Below are 15125 nucleotides of genomic sequence, written 5' to 3' on the forward strand. Positions count from 1 at the left end.
GTTTTGCCTACTGTGAATCATCTGTTTGGATCCTTAACTTGTATATTATTGTATGCAATCCAAATGCAGGCAGTATTCTCACAACTTTCTAAAGCAGTGGTTCTCAACCTTGGCTGCACATTAGAATCACCTGGGAATCTTTTTAAAATCCTGATTTCTGGGCCTCATCCTCCGGAAATTCTGTTTCTTTGTTATGGGGTGGGGCCACAACATTAGTAACAAAGAAACAGAATTTCCGGAGGATGAGGCCCAGAAATCAGGATTTTAAAAAGATTCCCAGGTGATTCTAATGTGCAGCCAAGGTTGAGAACCACTGTTCTAAAGGAACTAACAATTCAGATGAAATAACTCACACTAGGGTCACCCAGCTAATGGTTGGTTTTGGGGGGTTTTTTGTGGGGTTTTTTTTTATTATTATTGGGATTTGAGTCCAGATCTAAAAGAACCGTCAGCCCAGGCCTTTTGTTTTGTAAAGCATGTGTACATGCCAGGGGCCAATGCCACGTTAGAAAAAATAAGGAAATGGAACAAATAATTTTGAGCATGTAGCCAACGTGTTGTGTGATATCCATCCTGTGTCTAATGATTTGTGCAATGAACATAGATTATTTCTTTGTATCCTCATAGCAACGTGTGAGATAAAACATGTTATCTCCATTTTATAGGTGAGGAGAGTGTGGCTCAGGGAAATGAAGAGATTTGCTTTGGAGAAGTTAAATTACAGCTAATAAGAGACAATCACAATTCAAAGAGGGGGTAGAGAAGAGGGAGAAGAGGTGCAGACATGGAGGACAGAGAGGCTTCTTGGCTGCCTCTCCACAGCTCATGAGGCCAGAACTAGCACATCGTGGGAGCGCAGTGTGATTACAACGTCCATGCCTGTTTCACCATAATGATGCCCATCCATAGATATTTTGGGTATGAGGTAAAGGCCTCCTACCAATCAGGCCTGCTGCATCATCTCCTAGAGCCATGGCTTGACTTCCTGCCCCACCTTCTCCTTAGAACCCAACAAACTGCTTCTCCTTGGACAGAACCAGAACTCAACCTATCATTTTTCTGCAGAATCCTGGTCTGGGCAGCCTTAACTAAACTGACCCAGTCCTGCTGCTTCCCATTAACCATCCAAGCTAGGTAAGCGCCCAGCCAACTTCCACAGATTTATCTTCCATTGCCCCAGCCTTCTCTGATGAAGCCCATTCAGGATCTCAACACCTTCCATGATAAACCAGAAAATTCTAAGTCAGGGAACTCAAACAGGGCTGCACATTAAAATCAGCTGCAGAACTTTAAAAAATTGTGATGCTCTGGTAACACCCCAGATCCACTACATCAGAACCTCTGGAGATGGTACCCAGGCATCCCTGATAGTTAAAGCTCCCCGGGTGATTCTAATGTACAGCCAAGATTGAGAACCACTGTTAAGGCATCTTCAAGCTCTACCAGCCACACTCACACAGTGGTTTCCACATTTTACTGTTACCAGGAATTTCTTGGAACATTTGTTAAGATTCAGACTTCTGGGGACCCAGAAGTCTGCATTCTTACCAGTCACAGAAGATAGTTTCACTACAAGTCATCAGCATATCACATTTTGGGAAATGCTGCACTAGAGACAGTACTGCATGGAAGTAGGGTGGTAGCAGGAGGCCTCTGGCCCTTTAAGGACTGATTAAGAGACTTCCTTTAAAGCTGTGAAGCAGAACAAGCTAGTGCTGCTTTTTTTCATCCTAGTGGATAAGGTAAGGGAGCAGGTCCTGGAATGGACTTCTTTTAAATCACCTCAGCCTCTGAATAAGGGCTATCTAGTTACCAGCCCTGGAGAGCAGGAGGGGCATGCTGCCTTGTCCCACCTGCTGTTTTTATTAGTTTTGATGCAAAGAGGCTAAGTTAGGAGACCTCATTTGGTCCAGAAGATCCTCTCAAAAGAAGCAACATAGGACCTACCTGCCTTCATTTTTTTCTTGCCCTCTCCTTTGTGCTTGTGGAGCCAGGATGCAGTTACCTCTGTGACAGGAAAGAGACAGAGTGATATCCTTTGGGCTTGGGCTGGAATATGTTGTTGAACACCAAGCCTTTCAAGATGGTCCTCCTCAGCAGCTTTAGAATTCTTCTTCTCTGGGGACTGGTGCTTTTTACAGAACACAGAGTCCAAATGGGAACGGTAGGGCAGCACTCTACTGGCCCTCTGGCTGAAGCCCCTACCTTGCCCCTGATTCAGGAGCTGCTAGAAAAAGCCCCTGGCAAGCAGCAGAGGAAGCCACAGGTCCTAGGGCATCCCATGCAGTACATGCTGGAGTTGTACCAGCGCTCAGCTGATGTGCATGGGCACCCTAGGGAGAACCGCACGATTGGGGCCACCATGGTGAGGCTGGTGAGGCCCTTGGCCAATGTAGCAAGGCCCCTCAGAGGTGAGTTATAATTCCATACTATCCTGGAGGGAGAGAAATCTTGGGGAAGAGTGTAAAGGATCTGTGAGTTTACTGTCAGGTTTCATTGCCTGGTAGGAGGTTGTTTTCTCAGGATTGGTTTTCAAAGAATGGCAAACTTGGGAAAAGCTGACGCCAATCCTGCTATCATTTAGAGGCCCAATTTAAGAATGAATTGCCTTGGGCCTACCTGAGGAATATCTCCCAGACCCCAGGGCAATTGAGTGATGTGTCAACTTCTACCTTACAAAAAAACTCTTACTGCTTGTTATATCACTGAAAACTGTAATTGAGAAATGCCCATATACATTCTTGTGGAGGGCTGTTTATATGCTTTATTCTTAAAGTACAGTAAAGAGTAGAGAATGCTGAATTGGGGACATTTACAAAGCCTCAGAAAGGACAGAAACAAGCTGTATACTGGCTCAGTGAATATCAATTGTACTTAATCCTTAATGACAGCTACTATCACTAGCTGTCATACAGCAATTAGCCTAATCCTTAAAGATAAGAAAAACTAAAGCACAGAGAGGTTAACTTGCAAAGGTCACAAGAACAGTGGGTGGCAGGGGCAGGATCTGAGCTCAAGTCTTTTTTATTCTAAAGTATGTTCATAACTTCTCAAGTGTTTAAATGCTGTACCCCAATATCCTTGTATACCAAGCAGTTTGTGTGTTTTTTTATTTAGGTCATGTTGCCACATTGGGATTTTGGTAACAAATATATTTTGGAATTGTCTTTGTTCTCATTATGCTTAATTCTGTTTTAACATCTTCATTAGATACTGTTCTAGGACAGCAGTGGGTTCCTGAAGTACAGGACTCTCTAGGGAAAGCTGATAGTCATCAACTTCAAGGAAACCTTGGGAACACTGTGATATCAAACTTGGGTTTTGCTAGTCTCAAAGATGAAAACAGACAGGATTTACACTCCCTCCTCTAAGCAAAACAACTAACATACCCCTAACTAACCTTTACTGTGAGCTTACCAGGTGCCAGGCATTGGGTAAAATACAAACATGATCTTCCTTAATACCACTATCCTATGAGGTAAGTACTATTAACATACCCATTTTATAGGTGAAGAAACTGAGACTTAGAGTAACTTAGTTTAACACAGCTAGTAATTGGTAGAGCTGGGTGTGACTTGGGCTCAAATTTTTATTGTACCACACACTGGCTTTATGTCCTCTGGCATAGCTTCTCTGAGTCTTAATTTCTTTGTAAAATGGGTATAATAACTAGCTCATAAGGCTATTGCAGGTTAAAGAGCTAATGCTCAATAAACAATGGCTATTATTGTGATCTTGAGTTAATTTTAGGGCTGCTTACAGCTGTCTGCGTGTACTGAGGTTTGTGAAAAAGTTTTAGGCTCAGGGGTAAGAAGCTAATCCTATGTTCTTATTTCCTCTTACTTATGCAGGCCCCCGGCACATACAGACCCTGGACTTTCCTTTGAAACCAAACCAGGTAGCCTACCAACTAGTCAGAGCCACTGTGGTTTACCGCCATCAACTCCACCTAGCTGGCTTCCACCTCTCCTGCCATGTGGAACCCTGGGTCCAGAAAAGCCCTACCAACAGCTTTCCTTCCTCAGGAAGAGGTTCCTCAAAACCTTCCCTACTATCTGAAGCTTGGACAGAGATGGATACCACACAACACGTTCAGCAAAGACTCTGGAATCACAAGAGGCGCCGGATTCTACGACTGGGCTTCATGTGTCCGCATCAAAAAGGTAGTGAGGGTCATGAGCTCCTGTGGCGGGCACTTCACCTTTGGACACTGCCTTCTTGTTACTCTATTTCAATGACACTCATAAAAGTGTTCAGAAGGCCAAACTTCTACCCAGAGGCCTGGAGGAATTTATGGAAAGGGACTCTTCTCTTCTCTTGCGGAGGGCACGGCAAGCAGGCAGTGTCGCATCTAAGATTCCTGGCCCCTCCCAGGAACATGATGGGCCTGAAGGTAGCCAGTGTTCCCTCCACCATTTCCAAGTTAGTTTCCATCAGCGGGGCTGGGATCACTGGATCATTGCTCCCAATCTCTATACCCCAAACTACTGTAAGGGTGCCTGCCCTCGGGTACTACACTATGGTCTCAATTCTCCCAATCACGCCATCATCCAGAACCTTGTCAATGAGCTGGTGAACCAGAGTGTCCCTCAGCCCTCACGTGTCCCTTATAAGTGTGCTCCCATTAGCATCCTTATGGCTGAGGCTAATGGGAATATCTTGTACAAGGAGTATGAGGATATGATTGCCCAGGCCTGCACATGTAGGTGATAGCACAGATACAGGTAGCTCAAGTTTCCCAAGAAATTGGAGTAGGGTTTAAAATAAAGAGACAAATGTCAATGTTAAAGCTGCAGTGATCCTATAGCTAATCTATGGGTTCTATTCCTTGCCTTAAGTGTTGTTACTTCAGTCTCCTTCCCTGTTTATAATCTCACATTATAAATACAGTTCTGATACCAAACATCAGTATGTTTTGACCACTAGTCAGAGCCCTTAATGCTTGAGTAAGATGTTCCTTTAGATATGTCCTCTCTATTTTCTTGTCTTTTCATGGTGACTTTGTTAAAAAGGTCACCAGTCCATTATGGGTACAATTTTGGGCATTGTCCCACCAAGACATGGGAAAGGTGGCATCTTCCTAGTGTACATCTTCTGAGGCTCTCTAGAAGATTTGGGCCTCCTATATTCTAGAAACTAGTAACTAATCAGAAAGACTGCCTGCCTCTGTGCTTGGATTGCCATCTAAATCTAAACTAATTTTTCCCAGATATATTAGAAAACTTGTAGGCAATAACCTCCACAAAAATCTTTTAAGGGAAACAGAGGAAGGGCTTTTCCTAGATTATCAGGGCTTTTTCTCTCAGCCTCTGGACCTGGGAAAAGTATCTGAGTTTCCTTCCTGTCCTTGGATGAGGAGAACAGCCTTCAATAAGACCACTGGGGAAATATGGAGCTGTCTGAGACAAAATCATTTCAAAACTACCCACATCTATAGTGAAGAGAAAGAGGGAAAGAGCTGTCATTGCTCTTTAGGATTATGTATAGGGGAGTCATTTTAACCTTTCTAGGGAAGACTAGATTTCACAGGTTATTGTCTTTATGTAACACTTAAACCCCTATTAATAACTCCATATAGAAAGCTCTCTGGTGTCTGAGGCTAGGAATTGGCCTAATTGTGGGGGTAGAGACTGCAGTTAGGAAGATTAAAGGTCTGTGGGGAAAGGATGCATCATGTTGAGGCCTGGGTCTGACTTCATTCTGGGCTTGCCTGTTTGTGCAAGTTCAGTTTGCCTCTGGGCATGGGTCTCTGGGGGAGATGGGCTTGCTGCCTTGGGAGGCATGGAGCTCTACCTTGGACTAAAGGATGCTTGCAGTGTAACTCTTTTCTACTCCTGTGCTGTATTGAAGTGATGGGAACTGGGCTGTTACAAATAAATAATTTTGTTGTTAAAGAGACTTCTTGAATGTTTTGGGGATTGGAGGAGACTGGGCAGAAGGAATTTATTTCCTTTAGCTATGACCAGAAGCTGAACTCTAATCCCCAAGGGTGGGGCTAGAGGCTCCTCTGAAGTTTTGCTCTCTTAAGGCAGTCCTGGATCCCCAAGGGGCCCCCTTGAATAAGCCTAATAAGGCCTTTTCCCTGCCCAACTGTTTCTTGCCTAGTCTTATGGCCAGTCTCAGTGGGATGGGACTGATTTAGGATGGGTGCATGTATTTGCCAAATATAAATCCTTCTTTCTTACCTATCCATTGTAAATTAACTCATCTCATGACTCCCATCTCAATAATTGGAGATATTCAGCTAGACTGAATATCTATGTGCATTTACGTTTATAAATACACACATTTTACTCTTTTACCTGAGGAGCTGTTCCATAATATCCTTTCGTCCATCTACCTTCCATACAGTATCTTTGGGGATCAGTTCGGACATTTCTCTACACCTCCTCCCCCCATGACATCCCAGACTCAGGCATGTGTCCTATACTCTGTGCTCAGATAACACTATTTGCTTTCCTTTAACACACTACAGTATAACTTTTTTGCCAAAAGATGGAGCTCCCTTTGAGAAGTTCATCTGTGTTTTACCCATTTCTATATTAGTGGAGCCTGGCACATAGCATGTCCTTGATGGATATAAACATAGGTTCAAACATAGAACAGTGACAGTTTTTTGGATGCGTGAAGGATGTACTCTTCCTGACATGAAATATTTCAATTAGTTTTCTATTGGGATAAATGTAATATATATTTTGTATATAAAGGAACATTATTAATTTTTGCCCCACTTCAAAATCATGATTCAAATTACAATAGAATGTGACAGCTGTGTTCTTGAGTAAGGCAGTTTGTGCAATCATATATGTGGCAAGTTGACATGAGACAGTAAATGTGAGCTTCTAATCTAGCCATTTCCCCGGCCTACCTGTGGTAGGCACAACTACATAACAGGCCTGAAGACAGACTTTCGTCACAGGACCAGATTCGGAGTTCAGCATCTCAGTGTTCTTAGGGATTTTCAGAAAGTCATGATCTCCAAGGCTTGTGAGTCCTAAATACATCTGAAACTTTATTTATGTAGAGCTCAAAGTTAATTGGCCCCATTATCCAGTAAGCCTTGAGTTGTCAGAATATCCAAAGAAAACACTGGCAGAATGGGGTCAGTTGTAGATGATGTTAGGAATTCTCCTTTCTTTTGAAATATTGCTTTCAGCTCAGCACTTTTCCTCAAGTCTGAAGTAAGAGATCTATACCTCAAATCTTCTTCTGGGAGGAAGGAGCTATGCTTGCTAGTGGAGGAGGTTGTGTGGATAAGAATCTGTTTGCCAGCACAGGAGTCGAAGAATCTGTGGGTGAGGAAAAATGATTATTTGGTCTAGAAAGGAAAGGCAGAGAGCAAAGTCCACCTTGTCCTAGCTTTTTTAGTGAATGGGCCAGAACTTTATTCAATGTATGGGCACAAAAGGAGCAGGCATTTAAAGTTGCTTCTGACCCTGGAGCTCTGTCGCATTTACTGTGGTAGTATATTACATTCAATTCTGAGCAAAGTTGGGAAGCAGGTAAAATTTATTTTCAGTTCCACCAAATACTTGGGTGCCTAATTTGGTAACAAAAGGTTTCACAACTCTTCAGTTAATTTTCCCAATAGCACTATGAAGCAGAAGGTATTAGCCCATTTTTTAAAATAATTGATTTATTGAGATCTAATTTGCATACCATAAAAGCCACAATTTTAGGTGTTCAATTCAGTGATTTTTAGTGCATTCACATAGTTGTGCAAAAATCACTAAACTCAATTTTACCACAAAAGAAATCCTATGCTCATTAGCATTTAATTTCCATTTCATCATTCCAGCCCCAGTCCCTGGCAACCTCTAATCTACTTTCTTTTTCTATAGTTTATGAATATTTATTTATATAAGTTGAGTCATATGATATTTGGCTTTTTGTGACTGTCTTCTTCAACTTAGCATAATGCTTTCAAGGTTCATCTATGTTGTTCATTCCTTTTATTGCTAAATAAAATTCATTTGTAGAATAGGCCACATTTTACTTATCCATTCATCACTTTATGGGCATTTGAGTTGTTTCTACTTTTTGGCTATTATGAATAATGTTGTCATGGATGTTCATGTGAAAGTTTTTATGTGAATTATATTTTCTTTTTTTTTTTCATCTTATATATATACCTAGGAGTAATGGTGCTAAATCATATGGGAACTATGTTTAACATTTTGAGAAGCTACTAAATTGTTTTCCAAAGAGGCTGCACTATATTGGAATCCAGGAATGTGAGTGAAGATTCCAATTTTTCCACATCCTCACCAACACTTGTTGTTGTCTCTTTTTTATTTTAATCATATTAGTGGAGGTGAGGTGATATTTCATTGTGGTTTTGGTTGCTTTCCCATAATGACTAAAGACTAACAACTAATGATATTGAACACCTTTTCATGTCTTAATTTGCAACTCACACATCTTCTTTAGATAAATATCTATTCAAATCATTCACCAGTTCTTAACTGGGTTGTCTCTTATTGCTGATTTGTAAAAGTTCTTTATAGATTCTGGATGTTAGTCCCTTTATCAGATATATGATTTGCAAATATTTTCCCTGATTCTGTGGGTTGCCTTTTAACTTTCCAGATGGTATCCTTTGAAGCACAAAAGTTTTTAATTTGGCAGAAATGCAATTTATCTATTTTCATCTTTTGTTGCTTGTGCTTCTGGTGTTATCCAAAAAACAATGAATAATCCAAGGTCATGAGGATTTACATCTATGTCTTTTTCTAAGAGTTTTTAGAGTTTTATCTGTAACATTTAGGTGTTTAATTCATTTTACTTAATTTATGCATATGCTATGAGGAAAAGGTCTAACTTCATTCATTTTTACATAGATACCCATTTGTCACAGCACCATTTGTTGAAAAGACTAATCTTTCCCCATTTAATTGTTTTGGCACACTTGTCAAAAATTGACCCAAAATATAATGTTTTATTTCTAGACTGTCAATTTTGTTTCATTGATCCATAAATCTGTTTTTATGCCAGGATGACACTGCTTGATAACTGTAGCTTTGTGTAATTTATGTCATTGGGAAATGTGATTCCTCCAAATATTTTCTTCTTTCCCAAGATTTTTTAGGCTATTGTAGGCCTTTAAGTTTTCATATAAATTTTAGAATCACCTTTTCAATTTGTGAAAAAATACTACCTGTTTCCTTTTTATTAGGGACTGCATTCAATCTGTAGATAAGTTTAAGTAGTATTGCTATCTTCACATTATTAAGTCTTCTGATCTATAACATGAGATATCTTTCCATTTATTTAGGACTTATTTACTCAACCATGTTTTGTCATTTTGTAGTATATATCTTACATTTTAAATTTATTCCTAAGTTTTTTTATTCTTTTTGATGCTGTTATAAAATGATTTTTTCTAAATTTCATTAATTGCTAGTGTGTAGAAATACAAGTAATTTTTCCATGTTTAACTTTTGCCCTGCAACTTTGCTGAAATCATTTATTAGCTGTAATAGTTTGTGTGGATTCCTTGGGATTTTCTTCTTTCTTTTCAACTGAATACATTTTTTGGCTAATTATCCTGGCTAGAATCTCCAATATAATGTTGAATAGAAGTAGTGAGAGCAGACATCCTTGTGTTGTTCCCCATCTTAGGGGGAAAGAATTTAGTCTTAACATAAGTTTGATGTTAGCTGTGGTTTTTCATAGATGCCTGACTTCAATATTCACTTTTAAGCTACAGTAATCAACATAGTGTAGTATTGGTGAAAGAATAAACAAATAGGTTAATTGGATAGAATAGAGAGTCTCAAAATAGACCCACACAAATATAGTCAACTGATCTTTGACAAAGATGGAAGAGCAATTCAATAAATAAAGGCTAATCTTTTCAACAAATGGTGCCGGGATAACTAGAAAACCACATGTAGTTGTCCAAAAATTTAATTGAAAATGGATCATAGATATAAACGTCAAACACAAACTATAAAACTTCTAGAAGATAATATAAAAAATCTAGGTAACCTTTGGTTTGGAGATGATTTTTCCCCTATATTTTGAGGTTTTCATACATCATTTTATTTCATCTTGGCTTGAATGGGTATCATTTCATTTTACATTTGTGGAAACAAAGGCTTCTGGAGGCTTGCCTGAGGTCACAAAGCATAGCAAATGAGTGGGTAGTCAGATCCTAACCCAAATCTGTCTGATGCCCTGATGATGATTTTTTATTTATTTTTATTATTTTTAATCCTTAAAGCAGAACAGTTAATTTTGACATTTCCTGAGGGTAATGTCACAGCCCATGTAGACATACATAAATATGCACCCATCAGTGTCATCCAGAGGTGGGTCAAGGTGTATGGCAGTCTACCATTTGTGTTTTGGGAGGTTAGAGGAAGACTATCTTATCTAATAAAGAGGGAATAAGCAAATTGATCATCATGCCCTAATGGTCAAGATGGCTGCGCCCACAGCGGAGGCAGAGATTCCTAACACAAGATGGCTGTGCCCGCAGTGGAGGCTGAGTTGCCATAAGGAGCCATAACGAGCAATCAGCAGGGACCTGAGGCTGTGCCCCCAACCTGGTGTGGCTTGACAGGGGCCTCAGGCCACGCCCCCTGCCCTGGCGCCAGGCCAGGGGACCTCAGGCCACACCCCCCACCCGCAGGGCTTGATGGGGGACCTCAGGCCACACCCCCCACCTGTGGGGCTTGACTGAGGACCTCAAGGAGTGCCTCCTGCCCCAGCCCAGGGAACCTCAGGCCACACCCCCTGCCCAACGGGGTTTGACAGGGGACCTCAGGCTGTGCCCCCTGGTCTGGGCCAGGGGAACTCAAGGCATACTCCCCACCCCAGCACTGGGATAGGGGACCTGAGGGTGTGCTGGGGGACCTGAGGCTGCGCTCCCCGCCTGGAGCTGGGCCGGGGGACCTGAGGCTGTGTCCCCCACCCAGTGGGGTTTGACGGGGGACCTGTGACTGTGCCCCCGACCCTGCGGGGCTTGACGGGGGACCTGAGGCTTTGTCCTCCCACCCAGTGCCAGGCCAGGGGACCTGAGGCTGCATCCCCTGCCCAGCGGGGCTTGACAAGGGTGGGGCCAGCTGGGTCTGGGTCTCGTGTGATTTTGAGGTTCTGTGGATGTGCAGGGACTTGACTCTGGGTCCCGCAGTGCACCACAGAATCTGACATGAGGAAGATTTTCATATACATTTTACTAATTTTCTTTCATCTCTGACTCTTCTATTATAGAGAAAGGGCAAATAGCAATATTAAAATATTTCCTCTAATTAATTCCCTTTTAATGTGCACAAATTTCATGTACAGGGCCACTAGTATGTACATATTTACCTTATATGCATAAAATATCTCTGGTCACTTAAGGAACTGAGTGGTTGCAGTACAAGAAGTGAAAAGAGACTTTTTCTTGTATAACATTTTGAATTCTGAACCATGTGAATGTTGAGAAAAAAAATTAACACATACCTGTACTCTTCTCTTATGCACTTAGCTGTGTGTTGATAGGACGATGCTGATGGAACTGAGCCTAAAACTCACAAGGCTGACCATTTTTGTTTTTGCACTTCTTAGAGCCTCTTTGTAACATCCTGAGAGTCTTAATTTTATCTTACTATTCTCATAAAACCAGAGCTCTAGTATAGAACATTATTTTAGTTTTGTTTAGTTTAAAACTTATATGCTTTAAGATTTAAAAAAAAGTGAGTCCTCACAAAAATATCTCCTACTGACTTTCCTTTATAGTTTCTCATCTTCCATAATGAAATGACATCAAATATGGGCTGAAGAAAGCTTTCCTGTCCTGTCCTTTTTCAGCACTACTGGCAGACTCCCTAGGGCAGTGGTCGGCAAACTCATTAGTCAACAGAGCCAAATATCAACAGTACTTCTTCAAAATAGACTCGCCCAGGCCGAAAACTAACTTCTGCGCATGGGCCACGAAGTTTCAATCGCACTGTACGCGCGCACGCATGTGGTATTTTGTGGAAGAGTCACGCTCAAGGGACCAAAGAGCCACATGTGGCTCGCAAGCCGCAGTTTGCCGACCACGGCCCTAGGGCAATGCAGAAATCCAGACAAGAGAAGGAAGTGCACTAAAATAATAGAGGACAGGCACATATTCTTTTCTGCAAACTTTGGAAATCTATACCATTTTTTTTAAGATGCCTGCTTGCATGCCTATCAACTCTCCAAGGTAATAGCCAGTTCACAGCAGCCTAAGCCAAGCCAGCCATCAGATTTCTTAAACACACCTTAAAAACAAAACGTTCAAATGTTTGGTCATAAACAGTGACAAATACAAACAGCATGTCAAACTGGTTTGTGGATACCACTAAGAATCAAAGTGTTTACAGAAAAACTAGCTCAGACAAAAGGGCCTCAAGCAACCCAGGTACATGCCCTCGACCGGAATCGAACCCGGGACCCTTCAGTCCGCAGGCCGACGCTCTATCCACTGAGCCAAACCGGTTTCGGCCCATCACATTTCTTAAACACACCTGGCAAAGAAGAATTCCTACAACTCCAAATTTCAACCATTGTTTTAGAGCAGCAGTTCTCAACCTGTGGGTCGAGACCCCTTTGGCAGTTGAACGACCCTTTCACAGGGGTCGCCTAAGACCATCCTGCATATCAGATATTTACATTATGATTCATAACAGTAGCAACATTACAGTTAAGAAGTAGCAACAAAAATAATTTTATGGTTGGGTCACAACATGAGGAACTGTATTTAAAGGGCCAGAAGGTTGAGAACCACCGTTTTAGAGCAACAATCTGGGACTTGCTGCAACAGATGTTTTAGTCCAGACCCACATTTTGAGGAGAATATCTGTTCACGTACAACATGGTACATTTGGTTATCCTTCGAATGATCACCACATAATGCACACGTATTACCTGTGGTCAGGCCCCCTGTCACCTCAGCAACACCTCCCCCTCCGATGACCAGAAGAAACAGCAGAGCAACTGCAGGGAGGCCCAGACAGTAGCCATGTCTAGGCCTGGAGGTCAGGAGCCACAGGATGCTTGGACCCAGCTTGGCCACTGCACTGCTCTGATGATGATTTATATTTAAATTTTGCCTGGGCCGTATGCAAAGTGGTTAGAGCATCAGCCCACGCACCAAAGGGTCGAGGGTTTGATTCTGGTCAAGGGCACACACCTCAGTTGCAAGTTCAATCCCCAGCTCCAGGCACATGGGAGAGGCAACCAATTGATGTGAGACACATCAATATCTCTCTCTCTCCAGGCCCCACCCCGCCCTCCTTCCCTTCCACTCTCTAAAAATCAATGGAAAAAATATCCTCAGATAAGGATTAACATTGATTTTAAGAGAGAGAGAAAAACATGAATTTGTTGTTCACTTATTTATGTATTCAACGGTTGATTCCTGTATGTGCTCTGACCAGGAATCAGACCTGCAACCTTGGCATACTGGGAGGACACTCTAACCAAATGAGTTACCCGGCCAGGGCTTGATGATGATTTTTTAGATCAAAAGCATGATCAAAAGCATTTCTTAGATCAAAAGCATGATCTAAGAATGAAAAAATAAGTTGGATTTTATTAAAATTAAAACTTCTGTTATTCAAAAGACACTAAGAGAATGTAAACATAAGCCACAAATTGGAAGAAAATAGTTTCACAATCCATATTAGATAAAGGATTTGTATCCAAAACATACAGTACCAATTGCTGGTAGGAATGCAAAAGTGGTACAGCTTCTTTGGAAGACAATCTGACAGTTTCTTACAAAGCTAAACATAGTCTTACCATACAATCCAGCCATCGCACTTCTTATTTATTTAAATGTGTGCAAAAGTTATGCTCACACAAAGACCTGCACATGAATGTTTATAGCAACTTTATTCAGAAATGCCCAAACTTAGAAGCAACCAAGATGCCCTTTAATAGGTAAATGGATAAACAAACTCTGGTACATGTATACAATGGAATATTATTCAACAATGAAAAGAAATGAGCTATCACATCACAAAAAGACATGGAGGAAGTTTAAATGCATTTTGCTAAGTGAAGAAAGCCAGTCTGAGAAGGTTACATACTGTATAATTCTATTCGTATGACATTCAGGAAAAGGCAAAACTATAGAGACAGTAAAAAGATCAGTGGTTGCCACTGGTTCAGAAGGAGGAAAGAAGGGATGAATATAAAGGACACTGGATTTTGAGGACAGGAAAACTCTCCTGTATGGTACTGTAGTGGTAGAATGCATTATGCATTCATCAAAACCCAAGCAGAATGTACAACTGAAAGAGTGCAGCTCTCCCACTGACCTGATAAGCTGCAGTGGCTCCAGGCACAGACACTGAGTTGGCGGCCTGGGTCTGGGCCTCTTGGACTTGGGCCCTACTGCCCACCAGTATCATTTCAAAGAACAAGGCCAGCCCCATGGGACAACAGGGTGGCCTGGGGCTGAAACTGTGGGGTGCTGGTGGGGGAGCCAGTTGAGTGGCACTGGGTGGCTCCAGTGTCCTGTGCCAAATCTAATGAGGTTAATGTGCTGCCAAGTACAGGCAATGGAAACATGAAGCCGGTGGTGTTCAGTATGCCTCTGGTGGACTTCCTGATGCAGCTGGAGTATTACATGCCTACAATCCTAGTGCAGTGACTGGTTACTACCTGGACCCTGCTGGCTTTGAGACCTCAGATCCTTGCATAACTTGGCTCATCTCCCTAGCTGCTCAGAAGTTCATCTCAGATATTGTCAATGATGCACTACAGCAATGCAAAATGAAGGGCACAGCCTTTGGCAGCTCCCAAAGCAAGAGCAAGGACCACAGGTACACTCTCACCATGGAGGACTTGACCCCTGCCCTCAATGAGTATGGCATCCATGTAAAGAAGCCACACTATTTCACCTGAGCCACCCAACCTATATGTACTTGTATATCCCCTTCTCCCCACAAACAGCCTGTTCTCATAATAAACTTTCTTGTGACAAACAAACAAACAAAAAAAGATTGGACCCTCATGTAAACAATGGACTTTAGTTAATAACAATGCATCAATATTGGTCCCTCAATCAAAACAAATGTACCATACTAATGCAAGATGTTAATAATAGGGAAAACTGTGGAGGAGGGAGAGGAAGGAACAGTGGTATATGGGAACTCTGTATG

General features: G+C 41.8%; 1 protein-coding gene and 1 pseudogene across 1 annotated transcript; both read left to right on the forward strand.

Moving 5' to 3' along the window:
- Positions 1-2068: 2068 nt before the first annotated feature.
- Positions 2069-4811, forward strand: BMP15 (bone morphogenetic protein 15). Its single transcript, XM_005864543.2, is given in 3 exon segments — positions 2069-2411; positions 3852-4187; positions 4190-4811. Coding segments are annotated over 3 exon segments (1185 nt in total). The 5' UTR covers positions 2069-2083; the 3' UTR covers positions 4711-4811.
- Positions 4812-14219: 9408 nt separating this feature from the next.
- Positions 14220-14896, forward strand: LOC102241426 (annotated as a pseudogene).
- Positions 14897-15125: the final 229 nt, after the last annotated feature.

This window comes from Myotis brandtii, unplaced genomic scaffold (assembly GCF_000412655.1).
Source record: "Myotis brandtii unplaced genomic scaffold, ASM41265v1 scaffold1875, whole genome shotgun sequence".
Lineage (NCBI taxonomy): Eukaryota > Metazoa > Chordata > Mammalia > Chiroptera > Vespertilionidae > Myotis > Myotis brandtii.